Below are 21,867 nucleotides of genomic sequence, written 5' to 3'. Positions count from 1 at the left end.
AATTTAAAGATAGGGGGTCAAAATTAATAGTTGTAATGGGGGGTAGGGACCCCCAATTACCCTAAAAACCTAACTTTTTTGTTCATGGACTAATTTCAAAAGTTTTTTTTTCCTTTTGAAAGGATAAAACAAGCAAAAGGTAATAAACAATACATAGGGGGTCTAAACTCAGGCATAACGGGTGCAAATTCAAAGATAGGGGGTCAAAATTAATAGTTGTGAGGGTGGGGAGGGACCCCCAACCTCCCTAAAAACCTAATTTTTTGTTTATGGACTAATTTCAAAAGTTTTTTTTCCTTTTGAAAGGATAAAACAAGCAAAAGGTAATACACAATACATAGGGGGTCTAAACTCAAGCATACCGGGTGCAAATTTAAAGATAGGGGGTCAAACTTAATAGTTGTAATGGGGGGTAGGGACCCCCAATTACCCTAAAAACCTAACTTTTTTGTTTATGGACTAATTTCAAAAGTTTTTTTTTCCTTTTGAAAGGATAAAACAAGCAAAATGTAATAAACAATACATAGGGGGTCTAAACTCAGGCATACCGGGTGCAAATTCAAAGATAGGGGGTCAAAATTGATAGTTGTAATGGGGGGTAGGGACCCCCAACCACCCTCAAAACCTAACTTTTTTGTTTATGGACTAATTTCAAATGTTTTTTTTCCTTTTGAAAGGATAAAACAAGCAAAAGGTAATAACAATACATAGGGGGTCTAAACTCAAGCATACCAGGTGCAAATTAAAGATAGGGGGTTAAAATTAATAGTTGTAATGGGGGGTAGGGACCCCCAACCACCCTAAAAACCTAACTTTTTTGTTTATGGATTAATTTCAAAATTTTTTTTTCCTTTTGAAAGAATAAAACAAGCAAAAGGTAATAAACAATACATAGGGGGTCTAAACTCAGGCATACCGGGTGCAAATTCAAAGATAGGGGGTCAAAACTAATAGTTGTGAGGGGGGGGAGGGACCCCCAACCTCCCAAAAACCTAACTTTTTTGTTTATGGACTAATTTCAAATGTTTTTTTTTTCTTTTGAAAGGATAAAACAAGCAAAAGGTAATAAAAAAATACATAGGGGGTCTAAACTCAAGCATACCGGGTGCAAATTTAAAGATAGGGGGTCAAAATTAATAGTTGTAATGGGGAGTAGGGACCCCCAACCACCCTAAAAACCTAACTTTTTTGTTTATGGACTAATTTCAAAAGTTTTTTTTCCTTTTGAAAGGATAAAACAAGCAAAAGGTAATATACAATACATAGGGGGTCTAAACTCAAGCATACCGGGTGCAAATTTAAAGATAGGGGGTAGGGACCCCCAATTACCTTAAAAACCTAACTTTTTTGTTTATGGACTAATTTCAAATGTTTTTTTTTCTTTTGAAAGAATAAAACAAGCAAAAGGTAATAAACAATACATAGGGGGTCTAAACTCAAGCATACTGGTTGCAAATTTAAAGATAGGGGGTCAAAATTAATAGTTGTAATGGGGAGTAGGGACCCCCAACCACCCTAAAAACCTAACTTTTTTGTTTATGGACTAATTTCAAATGTTTTTTTTTTCTTTTGAAAGGATAAAACAAGCAAAAGGTAATAAACAATACATAGGGGGTCTAAACTCAAGCATACTGGTTGCAAATTTAAAGATAGGGGGTCAAAATTAATAGTTGTAATGGGGAGTAGGGACCCCCAACCACCCTAAAAACCTAACTTTTTTGTTTATGGACTTATTTCAAATTTTTTTTTTCCTTTTGAAAGGATAAAACAAGCAAAAGGTAATAAACAATACATAGGGGGTCTAAACTCAGGCATACCGGGTGCAAATTCAAAGATAGGGGGTCAAAATTAATAGTTGTGTGGGGGGGGGAGGACCCCTAACCTCCCTAAAAACCTAACTTTTTTGTTTATGGACTAATTTCAAATGTTTTTTTTCCTTTTGAAAGGATAAAACAAGCAAAAGGTAATAACAATACATAGGGGGTCTAAACTCAAGCATACCAGGTGCAAATTAAAGATAGGGGGTTAAAATTAATAGTTGTAATGGGGGGTAGGGACCCCCAACCACCCTAAAAACCTAACTTTTTGTTTATGGACTAATTTCAAAATTTTTTTTTCCTTTTGAAAGAATAAAACAAGCAAAAGGTAATAAACAATACATAGGGGGTCTAAACTCAGGCATACCGGGTGCAAATTCAAAGATAGGGGGTCAAAACTAATAGTTGTGAGGGGGGGGGAGGGACCCCCAACCTCCCAAAAACCTAACTTTTTTGTTTATGGACTAATTTCAAATGTTTTTTTTTTCTTTTGAAAGGATAAAACAAGCAAAAGGTAATAAACAATACATAGGGGGTCTAAACTCAAGCATACCGGGTGCAAATTTAAAGATAGGGGGTCAAAATTAATAGTTGTAATGGGGAGTAGGGACCCCCAACCACCCTAAAAACCTAACTTTTTTGTTTATGGACTAATTTCAAAAGTTTTTTTTCCTTTTGAAAGGATAAAACAAGCAAAAGGTAATATACAATACATAGGGGGTCTAAACTCAAGCATACCGGGTGCAAATTTAAAGATAGGGGGTAGGGACCCCCAATTACCTTAAAAACCTAACTTTTTTGTTTATGGACTAATTTCAAATGTTTTTTTTTTCTTTTGAAAGGATAAAACAAGCAAAAGGTAATAAACAATACATAGGGGGTCTAAACTCAAGCATACTGGTTGCAAATTTAAAGATAGGGGGTCAAAATTAATAGTTGTAATGGGGAGTAGGGACCCCCAACCACCCTAAAAACCTAACTTTTTTGTTTATGGACTAATTTCAAATTTTTTTTTTTCCTTTTGAAAGGATAAAACAAGCAAAAGGTAATAAACAATACATAGGGGGTCTAAACTCAGGCATACCGGGTGCAAATTCAAAGATAGGGGGTCAAAATTAATAGTTGTGTGGGGGGGGGAGGACCCCTAACCTCCCTAAAAACCTAACTTTTTTGTTTATGGACTAATTTCAAATGTTTTTTTTCTTTTGAAAATATAAAACATGCAAAAGGTAATAAACAATACATAGGGGGTCTAAACTCAAGCATACCGGGTGCAAATTTAAAGATAGGGGGTCAAAAATTAACGCTTCTTTTACCCCAGAGTAGTATGTGGGGGGAGGTTGTTGGTTGAGTCCCCCCTCAAAATTTAAATTAATGAATTGAAGTTTCAATAATAAGAAGGACGGATATGTTCTTAAAGGAACCCTGCAAGAAATACCCTGCTTTAACTGCTTAAACCCTGCCATGAGTAGATCCAATACCCAAAGTTTGAAGCCTCCAGGGGGTAAAAAGATAAAGGGTCAAACATATACCCCCCCCCCCCAGTATGCATCAATTTTGACCCGGTATATATTAATTTGGTCACCCCAATTTTTTTTGCTTAAAACAGACAAATGGGTAATGAACAATACATAGTGACATAGTGGGTCAAAAATAAAGCATACATGGTACAAAATTAAAGATAGGGGGTAAAAAGAAAAAGGGTTAAACATATAACCCCCCCCCCCCCCGGTATGCAACAATTTTGACACCCCATATGCATCAATTTGGACACCTGGTATGCATCAATTTGGACACCAACAAAATTAAGATAGATGGTCAAAAAAATACCCCCCCCCCCCCCCCGGTATGCATCTATTTTGACACCCGGTATGCATCAATTTTGACCAGGTATGTATTAATTTGGTCACCCCAATTTTTTTTTGCTTAAAACAGACAAATGGGTAATGAACAATACATAGTGGGTCAAAAATAAAGCATACAGGGTACAAAATTAAAGATAGGGGGTAAAAAGATAAAGGGTCAAACATATAACCCCCCCCCCCCCCCCCGGTATGCAACAATTTTGACACCCCATATGCATCAATTTGGATACCTGGTATGCATCAATTTGGACACAACAAAATTAAGATAGATGGTCAAACAAATACCCCCCCCCCCCCCAGGTATGCATCTATTTTGACACCCGGTATGCATCAATTTGGACCCCGTATGTATCAATTTGCTCACCCCAATTTTTTTGGCTTAAAATAGACAAATAGGTAATGAACAATACATAGTGGGTCCAATATAAAGCATACAGGGTACAAAAATAAAGATACAGGGGGTAAAAAGATAAAGGGTCAAACATATACCCCCCCCCCCCCCCCCCCGGTATGCAACAATTTGGACACCCTGTATGTATCAATTTTGACACCCGATATGTATTAATTTGGTCACCCCAGTTTCTTTGCTTTTGAAAGGATAAGACAGGCAAATGAATAATGAACAATACATAGAGGGGTCTAAACTCAAGCATACCAGGTGCAAATTTAAAGATAGGGGGTCAAATCAATAGTTGTGAGGTTGGGTGGGGGGGGTGGGGAAGGGACCCCCAACCTCCCTAAAAACCTAACTTTTTTGTTTATGGACTAATTTCAAAATTTTTTTTTCCTTTTGAAAGGATAAAATAAGCAAAAGGTAATAAACAATACATAGGGACTCTAAACTCAGGCATACAGGGTGCAAGTTCAAAGATAGGGGGTCAAAATTAATAGTTGTTAGGGGGGGGAAGGACCCCCAACCTCCCTAAAAACCTAACTTTTTTGTTTATGGACTAATATCAAATGTTTTTTTTTCCTTTTGAAAGGATAAAACAAGCAAAAGGTAATAAACAATACATAGGGGGTCTAAACTCAAGCATACCGGGTGCAAATTTAAAGATAGGGGGTCAAAATTAATAGTTGTAATGGGGGGTAGGGACCCCAAATTACCCTAAAAACCTAACTTTTTTGTTTATGGACTAATTTCAAATTTTTTTTTTCCTTTTGAAAGGATAAAACAAGCAAAAGGTAATAAACAATACATAGGGGGTCTAAACTCAAGCATACTGGGTGCAAATTTAAAGATAGGGGGTCAAAATTGATAGTTGTAATGGGGGGTAGGGACCCCCAACCACCCTAAAAACCTAACTTTTTTGTTTATGGACTAATTTCAAAAGTTTTTTTTCCTTTTGAAAGGATAAAACAAGCAAAAGGTAATAAAACAATACATAGGGGGTCTAAACTCAAGATTACCGGGTGCAAATTTAAAGATAGGGGGTCAAAATTAATAGTTGTAATGGGGGGTAGGGACCCCCAACCACCCTAAAAACCTAACTTTTTTGTTTATGGACTAATTTCAAAAGTTTTTTTTCCTTTTGAAAGGATAAAACAAGCAAAAGGTAATAAAACAATACATAGGGGGTCTAAACTCAAGCATACCGGGTGCAAATTTAAAGATAGGGGGTCAAAATTAATAGTTGTAATGGGGGGTAGGGACCCCAAACCACCCTAAAAACCTAACTTTTTTGTTTATGGACTAATTTCAAAAGTTTTTTTTCCTTTTGAAAGGATAAAACAAGCAAAAGGTAATAAACAATACATAGGGGGTCTAAACTCAGGCATACCGGGTGCAAATTTAAAGATAGGGGGTCAAAATTAATAGTTGTAATGGGGGGTAGGGACCCCCAATTACCCTAAAAACCTAACTTTTTTGCTTATGGACTAATTTCAAAAGTTTTTTTTTCCTTTTGAAAGGATAAAACCAGCAAAAGGTAATAAACAATACATAGGGGGTCTAAACTCAGGCATACCGGGTGCAAATTCAAAGATAGGGGGTCAAAATTAGTAGTTGTGAGGGTGGGGAGGGACCCCCAACCTCCCTAAAAACCTAACTTTTTTGTTTATGGACTAATTTCAAATGTTTTTTTTCCTTTTGAAAGGATAAAACAAGCAAAAGGTAATAACAATACATAGGGGGTCTAAACTCAAGCATACCGGGTGCAAATTTAAAGATAGGGGGTCAAAATTAATAGTTGTAATGGGGGGTAGGGACCCCCAATTACCCTAAAAACCTAACTTTTTTGTTTATAGACTAATTTTAAAAGTTTTTTTTTCCTTTTGAAAGGATAAAACAAGCAAAAGGTAATAAACAATACATAGGGGGTCTAAACTCAAGCATACCGGGTGCAAATTTAAAGATAGGGGGTCAAAATTAATAGTTGTAATGGGGAGTAGGGACCCCCAACCACCCTAAAAACCTAACTTTTTTGTTTATGGACTAATTTCAAAAGTTTTTTTTTCCTTTTGAAAGGATAAAACAAGCAAAAGGTAATAAACAATACATAGGGGGTCTAAACTCAAGCATACCGGGTACAAATTTTAAGATAGGGGGTAGGGACCCCCAATTACCCTAAAAACCTAACTTTTTTGTTTATGGACTAATTTCAAATGTTTTTTTTTTCTTTTGAAAGGATAAAACAAGCAAAAGGTAATAAACAATACATAGGGGGTCTAAACTAAAGCATACTGGTTGCAAATTTAAAGATAGGGGGTCAAAATTAATAGTTGTAATGGGGAGTAGGGACCCCCAACCACCCTAAAAACCTAACTTTTTTGTTTATGGACTAATTTCAATTTTTTTTTTTCCTTTTGAAAGGATAAAACAAGCAAAAGGTAATAAACAATACATAGGGGGTCTAAACTCAGGCATACAGGGTGCAAATTCAAAGATAGGGGCCAAAATTAATAGTTGTGTGGGGGGGGGAGGACCCCTAACCTCCCTAAAAACCTAACTTTTTTGTTTATGGACTAATTTCAAATGTTTTTTTTCTTTTGAAAATATAAAACATGCAAAAGGTAATAAACAATACATAGGGGGTCTAAACTCAAGCATACCGGGTGCAAATTTAAAGATAGGGGGTCAAAAATTAACGCTTCTTTTACCCCAGAGTAGTATGTGGGGGGAGGTTGTTGGTTGAGTCCCCCCTCAAAATTTAAATTAATGAATTGAAGTTTTAATAATAAGAAGGACGGATATGTTCTTAAAGAAACCCTGCAAGAAATACCCTGCTTTAACTGCTTAAAGCCTGCCATGAGTAGATCCAATACCCAAAGTTTGAAGCCTCCAGGGGGTAAAAAGATAAAGGGTCAAACATATACCCCCCCCCCCTGTATGCATCAATTTTGACCCGGTATATATTAATTTGGTCACCCCAATTTTTTTTGCTTAAAACAGACAAATGGGTAATGAACAATACATAGTGGGTCAAAAATAAAGCATACATGGTACAAAATTAAAGATAGGGGGTAAAAAGAAAAAGGGTTAAACATATAACCCCCCCCCCCCCCGGTATGCAACAATTTTGACACCCCATATGCATCAATTTGGACACCTGGTATGCATCAATTTGGACACCAACAAAATTAAGATAGATGGTCAAACAAATACCCCCCCCCCCCCCCCCGGTATGCATCTAGTTTGACACCCGGTACGCATCAATTTTGACCCGGTATATATTAATTTGGTCACCCCAATTTTTTTTTGCTTAAAACAGACAAATGGGTAATGAACAATACATAGTGGGTCAAAAATAAAGCATACAGGGTACAAAATTAAAGATAGGGGGTAAAAAGATAAAGGGTCAAACATATAACCCCCCCCCCCCCAGTATGCAACAATTTTGACACCCCATATGCATCAATTTGGACACCTGGTATGCATCAATTTGGACACAACAAAATTAAGATAGATGGTCAAACAAATACCCCCCCCCAGGTATGCATCTATTTTGACACCCGGTATGCATCAATTTGGACCCCGTATGTATCAATTTGCTCACCCCAATTTTTTTGGCTTAAAATAGACAAATAGGTAATGAACAATACATAGTTGGTCCAATATGAAGCATACAGGGTACAAAATTAAAGATACAGGGGGTAAAAAGATAAAGGGTCAAACATATACCCCCCCCCCCCCGGTATGCAACAATTTGGACACCCTGTATGTATCAATTTTGACACCCGGTATGTATTAATTTGGTCACCCCAGTTTCTTTGCTTTTGAAAGGATAAGACAGGCAAATGGATAATGAACAATACATAGAGGGGTCTAAACTCAAGCATACCAGGTGCAAATTTAAAGATAGGGGGTCAAATCAATAGTTGTGAGGTCGGGTGGGGGGGGGGGGGGGGGAAGGGACCCCCAACCTCCCTAAAAACCTAACTTTTTTGTTTATGGACTAATTTCAAATTTTTTTTTTCCTTTTGAAAGGATAAAATAAGCAAAAGGTAATAAACAATACATAGGGGCTCTAAACTCAGGCATACAGGGTGCAAGTTCAAAGATAGGGGGTCAAAATTAATAGTTGTTAGGGGGGGAGGGACCCCCAACCTCCCAAAAAACCTAACTTTTTTGTTTATGGACTAATTTCAAATGTTTTTTTTCCTTTTGAAAGGATAAAACAAGCAAAAGGTAATAAACAATACATAGGGGGTCTAAACTCAATTATACAGGGTGCAAATTTAAAGATAGGGGGTCAAAATTAATAGTTGTAATGGGGGGTAGGGACCCCAAACCACCCTAAAAACCTAACTTTTTTGTTTATGGACTAATTTCAAAATTTTTTTTTCCTTTTGAAAGGATAAAACAAGCAAAAGGTAATAAACAATACATAGGGGGTCTAAACTCAAGCATACCGGGTGCAAATTTAAAGATAGGGGGTCAAAAATGATAGTTGTAATGGGGGGTAGGGACCCCCAACCACCCTAAAAACCTAACTTTTTTGTTTATGGACTAATTTCAAAAGTTTTTTTTCCTTTTGAAAGGATAAAACAAGCAAAAGGTAATAAAACAATACATAGGGGGTCTAAACTCAAGATTACCGGGTGCAAATTTAAAGATAGGGGGTCAAAATTAATAGTTGTAATGGGGGGTAGGGACCCCCAACCACCCTAAAAACCTAACTTTTTTGTTTATGGACTAATTTCAAAAGTTTTTTTTCCTTTTGAAAGGATAAAACAAGCAAAAGGTAATAAAACAATACATAGGGGGTCTAAACTCAAGCATACCGGGTGCAAATTTAAAGATAGGGGGTCAAAATTAATAGTTGTAATGGGGGGTAGGGACCCAGGGACCCCAAACCACCCTAAAAACCTAACTTTTTTGTTTATGGACTAATTTCAAAAGTTTTTTTTCCTTTTGAAAGGATAAAACAAGCAAAAGGTAATAAACAATACATAGGGGGTCTAAACTCAAGCATACCGGGTGCAAATTTAAAGATAGGGGGTCAAAATTAATAGTTGTAATGGGGGGTAGGGACCCCCAATTACCCTAAAAACCTAACTTTTTTGTTTATGGACTAATTTCAAAAGTTTTTTTTTCCTTTTGAAAGGATAAAACAAGCAAAAGGTAATAAACAATACATAGGGGGTCTAAACTCAGGCATACAGGGTGCAAATTCGAAGATAGGGGGTCAAAATTAATAGTTGTGAGGGTGGGGAGGGACCCCCAACCTCCCTAAAAACAAGCAAAAGGTAATAAACAATACATAGGGGGTCTAAACTCAGGCATACCGGGTGCAAATTCAAAGATAGGGGGTCAAAATTAATAGTTGTGTGGGGGGGGGGGAGGACCCCTAACCTCCCTAAAAACCTAACTTTTTTGTTTATGGACTAATTTCAAATGTTTTTTTTCTTTTGAAAATATAAAACATGCAGAAGGTAATAAACAATACATAGGGGGTCTAAACTCAAGCATACCGGGTGCAAATTTAAAGATAGGGGGTCAAAAATTAACGCTTCTTTTACCCCAGAGTAGTATGTGGGGGGAGGTTGTTGGTTGAGTCCCCCCTCAATTTAAATTAATGAATTGAAGTTTCAATAATAAGAAGGACGGATATGTTCTTAAAGGAACCCTGCAAGAAATACCCTGCTTTAACTGCTTAAAGCCTGCCATGAGTAGATCCAATACCCAAAGTTTGAAGCCTCCAGCTTCAATAACAAAAAAGTTACAGACATTTCAAAATGATTTTTTTAGTACAATGAAAATTTTGAAAGATTTTCAATGGACTAAAAGAAAATTTCAATATTAAATTTTGTAAGAAATACAGATGCTCAGCTGTTATTGGTTGTTCAGCGGACTTTGTGCGCACTCAGGCTTCTGATTGGCTGGAAATCCTAGAGGCTGGTATTCTAACGCTACAGTACTCTCAATACAATGTAAATTAAACTGAATTTTTTTTAATGGTTTTGACTATAAAGAATAGTGCTTTTTTTGTAAAAATGTTATAAGTTACTGGCATCCTAAGTTTCTGCGAAAAATAAGCTTATAATTTTCTTTCTAGGCAACCTATTTTAATAATGAAAATTATATTATTAGCAATGAAAAACTTTCAAAATTGTCAATTGTACCACAAATAAGATTTTGAAATGTCTATAACTTTTTTGTTTTTGAAGCTGGATGCTTCAAATTTTGGGTATTGGGTCTACTCGTGGCAGTCTTTCAGCGTTAAAGCGTTATATTTCTGGCATGGTTTCTTTAAACTGTTTTTAACCTATTTTTAAAACATATACAGTATGACCCTTGAAAAAGTATTTTTGAGCATCTACAGCCCTTATTTCTCAATGAATTATCATTAAATGTATATGTTCTTGTTCTCTATAGATTTCCACATAAGTAGATATAAAAATATTTTTTTTACCTCCATTAACACCAGAGATTTTTAGAGCTAAAGTTTTGAAAAATTGACTGAGGAAAAAGAAACTGTTAACATGAAACGACTTTTTTAGCAAAATTAAGGTAGAAAACCTTTTATTTTTGTTACTAGCAGAAACTTTATACAAAAAACGAAATAAAAAAATTAGTTTTTGAGAAAAAAGCATTTTTTTACACATATTTTTTGATTTTTTTTAGTTTAATGATGTTTTGAAAAACTTACTTATTAGGCAAAATTGTTTTAAATTAAAAAACCAAGCAAATCTTTATGAATAAAGCAGGAAAATTGTTTTTGTTTCATAATCCTAACTTTAATAACAAAAAAGTTATAAAGAAAATAAAATTTCAACATAATGAATTTTTAGTATTAAAAGCTTAATCAACCCTCTATTAAATGATTGAGATGTCGGAGCAACTGTCATAATTTATTCTTTTCATAAATAAGGGTACATAAATAACCTAAAATTTGCAAATAATCAATTCATTTAGTAGTATTTTTTGCCATAAAAAATTGATATTTTTTGGAGTAATAAAAAAGAAATAATTAGTTAACTTGTTTTTCTTTGTGTATCCAATAATTATGAGAAACAAAAAAAATTCTTTTTCTCAGTCACTTTTTCAAAACTTTGGCTCTAAAAATCTCCGGTGTTAATGGAGGTAAAATTTAAATTTGTATATTTACTTATGTGGAAATCTTTAGAGAACAAGGACATATACATTTTTTAATGATTCATTGAGAAATAAGGGCTGCAGATGCTAAAAAATACTTTTTTGAGGGTCATACTGTATAAAAAATATACTATGACACCAGCAGAATCAAACTGCAGAGCCTAAATTTGAATTAAGTCCCCAATAAACTTTTTGGGGGGGATTTAAAAATTAATTTTTACTGTTGCTGTGGTCCTTTTTGATCAGAGCAAAAGTTCTTTTTTTATTTGGTTAAAATTCATAGCTTTTAGAGTGTTTTGTTTCCTAAATATTGTATTCTGGTATAGAGTAAAATTAGGCCTTTTGATTTTATCTAAATTAATTCATTAAAAAGTTAATTCTTTACAACATATCAATGAATTAACATTATCATGTTTGTTTTCTATCACTTATTTAAAACACATAAAAATTGGCTGTAACGGGTTAAAATTGTGAAAGATGCTGTAAGATGACAACAAATGTTTATGCAATATAACAAATTTATTTTTGTCACATATACAAATATGATATAATATAAGATTATTCAAACTTATTTTTTTAAATATCTTTTAAAAGTATGTATCCTTTATGTGTATGGTTTTTATTCTTTTCATTTTAATAAAATAAAAATTATTTAACTACATTGGAAATAAGTCACTTTGTGAAAACACTTTTTTTTTGAAATGTAAAGAATTGAAATGGAAGAAGACTTGTTATTGGTTCAGACTTCAGAATTATATGTTTTATTGTATATGTTAGATTTTTCAATGAAATTAATTGTTTTAGAAAAAAAAATATTTCCGTTGAACAGAGTAATGTTTTTTTATTGTATCAATATAAAGTGAATTATACACGGAGTTTCAGAAAAAACTGCGTTTTCCGTTTTTCTGACACAACCAGAAGGAATTCAGAAAAAACGATTATATGTCCTTATTCTCTGTAAAAAAGTACATCAAATTTATAACAGGTGTTTTTCATTATCTCTAAAAATACGGCCTCTATGATAGGTACATAGTTTCCAAAAATGCTTTATGTGAAAAATGTTGTGCAAGAAAAATTAAAATAACTCTTCTATTATGTATAAAAAAAATCGTAGAATTTCAATATTAATTTAGAAAAAGGTATAAGAAAAGTACCCTAATAAGTTTTAAAGGTGAAATGCCTTTTAGCTCCTCACAAAAGCATTTTTAAGAAACTGCAATTTGTCATTTTTTCACATTTCTTGATTGTGATGCATTTGCAGTAAAAGAATCTTTTTTAATAATGTAGGTTATAGTAAAAATAAAAAAAAAACTCTTTTTTATTTCACTAAAAAATCTCTAAAGACAAAAAAGTTATTGAAGTTTGAATTTTTTTTATTAAAGCATTTAATTACAAATTATGGATAAGTTATGAGTTGATATCTTAACCTGTCAATGAAATTAAAGGATAATAGGAATAAATAAGGGGTGGGGATTTACGAACATGAGCAATTTTTAAGGTCATGTTTCTTAAGTATACAAAAAGAAAAACTGAATATTTGTTTTCAGTGAGGGAATTTTAAATGAAATTTTAGTGTAATTGGTAGAAAATTGTATTGGCCGTATTAAAGGACGCCTGCAAGAAATACCACGCTTTAACTACTGAAAGACTGCCACAAGTAGACCCAATACCCCAAATTTAAAACCTTCAGCTTCAATAACAAAAAAGTTCTAGGCATTTCAAAATAGCATTTCATGTACAATGAAAATTTTGAAAGATTTACAATGCTCATAAAAGAAAAAACAATATTAAATTACGTTGCCTAGACATTAAATTATAACCTTATCTTTGTCAGAAATTTAGATTGCCGGTAACTGATTACATATTTACAATAAAAACACCACATTTCATAGTCAAAATCTATGAAAAAAATTCGATTTAAATTGCATTTGTGAACAAAAATCATAGCGGAAACAAAGGGAAAAACTAAAACAAGCTCAGCTGTGATTGGTTGCTAAGCTGATTCAGCCTTCTGATTGGCTACAGTACACTCGGTGCAACGCAAGTTAAACTTAATTTCTTTTAATGATTTTGACTATAAAAATGGGTATTTTTATTGTAAAAATATAATTAGTTACTGGCAACCGAAATTTATGGCAAAAATAAGCTTATAATTTTGTTTCTAGGCCACGTAGTTTAATTTCAAAATTTCTAACATTAGCATTGAGATTCTTTTAAAATTATCATTGTATATAAAATGTCATTTTGAAATGCCTAGAACTTTTTAGTTATAGAAGCTGAAGGCTTCAAATTTGGGGTATTGGGTCTACTTGTGGCAGTCTTTCAGCAGTTAAAGCGTGGTATTTCTTGCAGGCTTTCTTTAAGATGTTGTTTTCAAGTGAATAAATTTTTGAAAACCAACTTTAAGGCACAAAATTCTACCAGAAAAAAGCATCATATGCATCTTTTGAAATATTTATGCTTTAAAATGCGCCGTTATTTTCAGAGATATTAAAAAACACCTGTAACAATTTTGATGCATATTTTTATAGAGAATATTGACATATAATTATTTTTTTTGTACTCCTAATGGTTGTTTCCCAAATTTGGAAAACGCAGTTTTTTTTTAAACGCCCTGTATAAATTGTTCTAAAAGCAACAATATTACCCCGAGTAAAAAAGACTTTTTGCTCTAGTCAAAATCACCAGAGCAACATTAAAAATTAACCTTTAAATCCCCCAAAAAAAGTTTATTGGGGACTTAATTCAAATTTGGGCTCTGCAGTCTGATTCTATAGGTATCCTAGTATATTTTTGACCATCCATTCAAAAATAGGTTAAAAACAGTTTAAACGCCTATACCCCTGTTCCGTCCAAAAAGTATTATCATCGGATTTGTGTGATTTGGAGAGGTTGTGTGAAAAATGTCGTCTTTGTAGATATTTTAGGTCAAAATAAACTATCAATCAATAAAAGAATAGCAATCAATCAATAAAAGAATTTTTTATATTATATATTTAACAAAGAAAAAAAAACAATTTTGTATCAAAATTAATATCTAAATAAAACAATATTTAGAGTAAGTCCTGTATGAGACTAGGTGTAAAGATATCAGTTATAAAACTTTGAGTACCAGGTGTAGTTTACAGTGAAATGTTTACTAATGGTTATAAAACTTTGGGTACCAAGTGTAATATACAGTCCAATGTTTACAAATTGTTATAATACTTTGGGTACCCAATATAATTTAAAGTCCAATGTTTACTAATGGTTATAAAACTTTGGGTATCAAATGTAACTTACAGTCCAATGGTTACTAATGGTTATAAAAGTTTGGGTACCAATTAGTCCTGTTAATATAATTAGCCTTACTCATTACAGATTTATTAATCAAGAGAAAATTGTCTGTAATATGATGCATTTCAGTATGGCTGAGAACCGATTCTAATCTAGCGGATATTTAAGCCATTTTTATCTTGAAATAAATATAGGAGTCTGAATTTTTTGTGTAGATTCCTTAAACAAATTAGAATCGCCGCTCTTTTATGCTTCGTGCTCGATTTTTAACTTTAAAACCCTTTAATTATGCGATGTTTGTCCGTAGGTTATTTACATTTAAATTTCGTATCAATTAAATTTCAACAAAATTAACGTTAACTTTTTTTGCAAAAAAAACCACTTAAAATAAAGATAGGAGTCTGAAAATTTTTGTGTAGATTCCTCAAACAAATGAGAATCGCCGCTATTGTATGCTTTGTGCTCGATTTTTAACTTTAAAATCCTTCAATTATGCGATGTTTGTCCGTAGGTACTAAATGACACTAAAAATATCTCCTCAAATCACGATCCCCCTTTGAATGGCCCTAACTCGGTAGTTTTTAAACATAGTTAGTTTAAGTAGTTCCTAGTACACACAAAAAATATTATTAATATCAAAGCAATACGAAAAAAGTTATTGCTTTCGTAAAAAAGGCACTAAAAACGATAAGAAAACAGCATTATAAACTCTCTCAAAACTGATTTTTATCTGTACCTATTAAATTAGCTTAAAAATAGCATTAAATTTGACAATTTTAACGTTAAAACAACGTTGAAAACGGCAAAAAAGGCCGTTATTCTATAGCCATTACATTACTTTAAAAGTATAGTCAAAAAAATGTTAAAAATTACGTTTTTTTATTAACCTATTGGTCTGTATTAATTCTCTATCTAGGGACTTACATCTATTGGGAGTAAAATCAAGAAAAAGTTAAAATATCTGTTTAGTTTAAAAATCCACACATAGATGTCTCCAAGTTTTAAGGAAACTTAGACTTGTCAAATAACAATATGACCATACAGGCATTAAAAACACATAACAAACACTTATAAACAAAGGCCAAACTATTTTATCCTATACTTTTATCATTTTAATCATCTTTTATATGTGATCAGAGCCTCCTGCTACTTCTATCTAGTCCTAAACAAGGTATTAACCACTCCTAGCCAACCCTTTCCCCTCTTTGAAATAGATTTGAGGTTAAAGATGAATATTAGTCGAGAGGAAATTCGCGCGATGAAGGACCTACAAGGACACCTCCCAATGAAAGGGTAAATATTGATAGGGTCCATTTTGACCCCCCTCTATATTGACCCCCCCCCCCCGTATGTGTCGGTTTTGACATCTGGTAAATGTCAAAACGGACACCCCCCCCCCTTGTATGTGTTGGTTTTGACAATTACTGGGTGTCAAAACCGACACATATGGGGGGGGGGGTCAATATAGAGGGGGGTGTCCGTTTTGACATATATCAGATGTCCAAAATGTTGCATACGGGGGATATCCATTTTGACACTTACCAGGTGTCAAAATTGAAGATACCCCCAGGGGGGGGGGGTTAATTTATATGATACCGGGTATCTCCACTCTTAAAGTAGGATTATCCCAAAGAATCATAATCATCTTTTATTGTATTGTAATTATATTTGTGTTTACAAGATGAGTTTCATTTCCCCCTTCTCTTAATTAAGTGTCAAAATAAATTTTTCTTCTTTGATCCATTTATTTGGAAACCTTAGAAAACAAAGGACTAATGGTTTGTCATTTCTGTAAGTGTCTTTTTACTTACTGACTGACATTATGATTATTGATGCATATATTTAACACACTAAAAAGGGATAGAAGTAAATAAGTGATGATAATATTTTAAGGTAAAGTGATCATACCTTGCAATAATATCTACTGAGCTCCTAACCATTAGTACAAACTTGTCAAATATCCTTTGCTCTTTCTGAGTCACATTTATCTTGAAGCTGCTGAGGCCCCAGAGAAGTGAAAATATGGATGTGGTGATGCTGATGATATCCAGGATATAACTGCTGTCATCCTGGAATTCATAAGTGCCAGGAGTTGTAAGGAAAACATTGAACAAAAGTATTCCAGTTTGAAGAAAGAGTTGCATTGTTGATTCAATGCATACTTCATACATCTAAAATAAAAAAGATTATATTGATAATATATTCTATTCACACATAGCTTATTAATTATAAATGTTAAGAAAATAAATTGTTATTGAATTCAATAACAAAAAATTTAAAAACAATTTATTTTTTTAACGTTTATAATTAATTAGCTATGTCTGCCTCTATCAGAATTTTATTTTGGTATGGGAGGAGGTTAAAATTGTAACTCCTATTTTATCTAAAATTAGAGCTCAAAATCTAAAATTTTCTGATTATGGCATAATATTTTAACAGTAGTTAGGTTTTTTATAAGGCTTATTTTTGTATTTGAAGATTTATAGTATGACAACTAAGCATCATAATATTTGTTTTACATAAATAATAAAAATCTAATCATTTCTTAGTTTATCATGAATCAAGATATCTATTTTACTGATCAGTTATCATATATAGATAAATATCCATACTTAATATGCTTTTTGAAGATATTTGACAATTCTTTTTGTACTGAATAGAGTTACCTTATCTGTTAGGTATTTTTTCTTTTGTTCAACATCCTGTGGCTTCAAAAAACACCGAAATCCCTAAATAGATATATTTTCTTTTAGAATATTGTAACAAAAATTGTAAGACCATACTATTGTTTACAATAAAAAACATGGAACATTGAGTAATATCTAGATTTTTATTGCATCCTGTTTTCAATCATGTATTTCACTTGCTTCATTCAAGTTCTAGCAATTTTTGAGTTTTAATTCAAAAATACTTTTGTGTTTCAACAAGCGTCTGACACATGCAAGTTTTTTACAAAAATAAATCCTTTTTAGTGTTTAAAAATGTGTCAAATTTCAAGCAAATTCAAGAGAAATCCGCCATACCCCTTGAAAGGGGTAGATAAAAGTGTTTTTACAATTTCAATTTTGTGTTAAAAATACATGTCAATTCAATTTTAATACAGCTGAGATAATTAAAACGTTTCTATGCACATATAATTAGATTATTTAACTTCAATATTAAACCTTTGTGTATAAATTATTTTGCTGTTTTAAAAGAACATTCAAAATCCCAATATCCCCAAAATAGCAAAGTAGGGGTTAGGAAATGTGGAGGTGACAATAAACATAATAGGTTTAGATGAACAATTCCTTAATTATACCAATGAGGAAAATAGTGTAGGCAGTTTTCAACCAAATCATGACAATATCTTCGTCAGCTAAAAAATTCTTTCTTATTTGTACAATTAGTTTTCTGAATGACCATCTAGAGCAATAAATCTTTTGTTATTATTGAGGTATGGGATGTTGTAAAATGGGTATCATCAGGGATTGAAAGGGATAAGACAATGGCTGATAAATGGATGTATATCCCAAAAGATTATACTCAAAATTAACTCTCCTGTAAATTATAATTATTGGTTGAAACATTTGAGCACTCAACTGAATGAATCAAGTTAAAATTCTAAAAAAGTCTTCAAAAATATTACACCAAGGAATAAGAAAACATTATTGTAAAATGTCCACTCTTTTTGTGATTTTTGAGTAAATATATAAATAAAGAATTAAGAATTGAAAAACCTTCCCCTTTTCTTTATCACATCTCCATATACATTCCACTTTTTTTCATAACAGCCTCTCATGAGAAATTTCACAAAATTTATAACTTTTGAGTTGAAATTTGACTAATGCGAGTTTCAACAATAAAGTTAGAGAATAGAGGGAGCAAGGGTACATGACTATATAGAACTATTGCAAAGACCTACACCAACACAATCCCATTGCTCAAGAAATTTGACAGCTTAGTTTCTAAAATGGCTGAGTTTTATACAGAGTTTTTCATTTTTAGAAACAATACCCTAACTATAAAATTTATTATGTATTTGTGTTTGTCCTTTATAGATAATGCATATATATTAAAATTAATAAAGTAAAAAAAAAATAATTTTGGCGTTGTCAAGAAAAACCTTTTAAAACACATTTAACATTTCAAAGGATTAAGCTTCTTTGATATTTAGTTTATCCTTAAACACAAATCAATTGTTTGCATCATCAAATTATACTTCCAAAAATCTCAAATAAGTCAACATTTTATACCAAGTAGTTTTCATTTCATGTTTCATCAATAAAATGTACACATTTTTTCACTTTTTTGGTTATTTAAAAAGAACACCATTTCTTCCTCCATCCTAAAACCCAAACAAAGCAGGTTATCATAAAGATCAACATTTTTCCCATCTCAGGAATAACTCCACCCATTTTTTTAACAGATTTCAAAATCCAAATCTCCACCCATGCAATTGCACAACCAAGGACAAAAATAAATCCACAACCTTTTTCCAACCCCCCCCCCACTTTTTCATCTCCTCCCAGTTTTTTTCTGTCTTCGCCTTCAACCAAACTCACCTATCTAAAACTCCGCCTATTTCTTAACCATCCCAAAAATTCCTTTAATAAAAACTATGCCCCGCTCAATAACTCAAACAAGGCCAAGAATTATTCCCTACTCCTCCTATTTAAAAAACTAATGTTTTAATCTTTTTTTTCAAACTTTTTCAGTTGTCTCATACCTACATTTTTTTAGACAAAATGAATTGAAAATGATTGCTAAAATCGAAATTTATCTTCATGTCTTAGAATAGTGTATTTTTTAAAAAATAGGTTGAAAAACATACTAACTTTAAAATACAAAAAAATTATAAAATCGTAAAAATCTGGATAATTATTTCCATCTTTTATAATAACAATATTAAAGTTCATGTTAACAGCACTATAGATTTAATTTGTTTTTAAAAATATATATCTTTTTTTTAGGAGGCTTTTAAATCTTTGTCTTAGTACTACATAGATAACTTTCTTCCTTACAACTTTCCTAAATATTTTAACTGTCCATAGCAATGTAAACTGAACCAGTGCGCATGTCTGTGTATATGTCATATTTAGTAGCGAAGCTACTTTATAATTCATTTTGTCTGTCTATCTGACAGTCTGGATTTTTTTTCAATGAATTTGTAATTAAAATCAATATGTATTTGCCTTTTATAAAAGGATTTTACATCCTAATAAATATATGTAAATTATTTCAAATTGTAGCTCATCTATGACACTATACATGCTATACTCAGCTTTTACAGTTACCAAACGAATGTAATTATTTTAAATTCCTGAAAATCATAAAAATCTGTAAACTGCTATATACATTTTCAATATTTCATGCAATAAATCAACTGATTTTTGAAAGACATATTTGTTAAATGTTGCTAAACTTGATATCATCATCCTTGTTAGAATGTACTATAATATTTGAATAAAAAATGTATTATTATTTTTTGAAGCTAGCTTTTTAATAATTATGTTTATATTCTGTTAGATTTACTGATAATTATCATATAATATTTTTTTGCTTATTTTCAAGGTCTTACTATTCTAATTATATATACATTAATATGTTTAGTAAGAAAATTCCGACATTCATCTTCGGTTATTTTTTTTTAAATTGCTATCTTTGAATTAAATATTCAAATAAAAATACACAGTACAAATAATAAAAAACAGGTTTTGCTTACAAAACACAATTAAATTAATGGAAACACTCTTGAAAAGATAGCATTGATTTTAAATGATAAATATGCTCTAAATTTTTACAAAAACTAGGCAAAACATTTATTTTTTGTTGTTGATAACAATATCTTATTTTTATACTCTTATTTACAAATAGTTTTACACTAAAATCTTTTGATTTCATTGTTTTAACTCTTGTACATTAGGTCACATGACTTTAATTAATAATAAAGGTCCCCTAAATCCTTATACCAAAATATATGGTGGTTTTGATTAATTAGTAAAGTTCCTTCAAATCTTATTCCAATGACAGCTTATGAGCTTTCTAGCAGCTAAGTGAGAAAGCAAAATTTCTAGCTAAAAACAACCTTCTGCAACGTCATGGGTCTTTAAAAAGGGAAAATGGTTTCATAACTATTTATCACTCTATATTACTTTAATGTTTCAACTGCATTTCATGATTGAATCCTATTTCAATGGATTTTGAGAAAATTTAAAAAATGCAAGTTTTAATTATCTAAATAATCAAGTCTGTTAGAACTCAGAGCAAAAAAGCAAAAGAACATATTTATATTTCAAAAGACATTGGTACTTTCAATTGTGTACATTAGCCTATCCCAGATTTCAAAAAATTATGTTAAAATTTTTGCCCCCAGCCAAAATATGGTTGATTTATGCAAAAAAAAATGATGCATGCAAAATATTTTTTCTGTAATGCAAAAATTGCAATGGTACAAACACTTTGAAATTTTTAGGCCATTCCTAATGGAGGTCAAAAATTCATTGCATCAAAACTGTGTCTTCATAGTGCTCCCAGGAAAGGCCTTGAGGAGTAGAATCAGGAACTTTTGTCAGTTTCAAAAATAAAATGTCTCATTCCTAGCCTGAGAAAAGATCAAAAAAAAATAAAAAAATCTCTAAACATTGGACAATTCTCAATAAACTCTAAAAAAATGGATGGTGGTTTTTTAGTCATTTCTAAGGCTAGGAATGAGATATTTTAAAAAGGACAAAGTGTCCTGATTCTACTCCTCAAGGCGTTTCATGGGAGCCCCATAAAGCCATAGTACTGAGGAATGATGATTTAACCTCCATAAGGTGGGCCTTAAAATTACAGAAAAAAAATATTTTGCAAGGGTCATTTTTTTGCACAAATCAACCATATTTTAGCTGGTGGTCAGAATTTTAACAAAATTTTCAAATCTGGGACAGGCTAGTGTACATAATAGACAGAATATTTTTAATCATCAAATATTTTTCTCTAATATAATATTAAAACACATTTAAAACACATGCATTAAGTTTAGTTATGCAATATAGTAAATTAATAACCTTGAATTTGCAAGTTTAATATTGACATAATAAATTTTAAGTTTCTCAGTCATATATACCTTGTACAACATCACAAGCTGATAAAAAAATGCCAATAATAAGTCTTTGAAACTCCATTTTCTCTTCGACACAAGATCAATCATCATTGCAATGCTGGGTAGGACTAGTATGACAACTAAAAAAGATATAAGTTAATAACAATAATTTCAAAATTTGTATAAAGTAAAATAAAGTTTGTAGATAAAAAACGATAAGAACCTGATACAATAAACCCAACTGAATTCATCTGCTCTTTTCCAAACTTTGTATATTTGTATGTGTAGTTGGCAACTTCTGTTTGT

At 32.0% G+C, this 21,867-nt stretch overlaps 1 protein-coding gene across 1 annotated transcript; it reads right to left on the bottom strand.

The window, feature by feature from the left end:
• Positions 1–16,080: 16,080 nt before the first annotated feature.
• LOC145306766 (uncharacterized) lies at positions 16,081–21,857 on the bottom strand. Its single transcript, XM_080149061.1, has 4 exons — positions 21,785–21,857; positions 21,586–21,701; positions 17,162–17,224; positions 16,081–16,666 (listed from the first exon to the last, which is right to left on the bottom strand). The coding sequence occupies exons 1-4, from the start codon at positions 21,810–21,812 to the stop codon at positions 16,346–16,348; spliced, it is 528 nt and encodes a 175-aa protein (XP_080005187.1). The 5' UTR covers positions 21,813–21,857; the 3' UTR covers positions 16,081–16,345.
• Positions 21,858–21,867: the final 10 nt, after the last annotated feature.

Source organism: Acartia tonsa, chromosome 15 (assembly GCF_053477335.1).
Source record: "Acartia tonsa isolate MP-2025a chromosome 15, ASM5347733v1, whole genome shotgun sequence".
Classification (NCBI taxonomy): domain Eukaryota; kingdom Metazoa; phylum Arthropoda; class Copepoda; order Calanoida; family Acartiidae; genus Acartia; species Acartia tonsa.
The sequence above is the reverse complement of the archived record's forward strand: the minus strand, read 5'-3'. Positions and strand labels throughout refer to the sequence as shown.

Coding starts and splice junctions, on each gene's coding strand:
- LOC145306766 (XM_080149061.1), bottom strand. CDS start 21,812: ATGAATTCAGTTGGGTTTATTGTATCAG. Junction 21,702..21,784: donor AGTTGGGTTTATTGTATCAG/GTTCTTATCGTT, acceptor TATCTTTTTTAG/TTGTCATACTAGTCCTACCC. Junction 17,225..21,585: donor AGCTTGTGATGTTGTACAAG/GTATATATGACT, acceptor ATATCTATTTAG/GGATTTCGGTGTTTTTTGAA.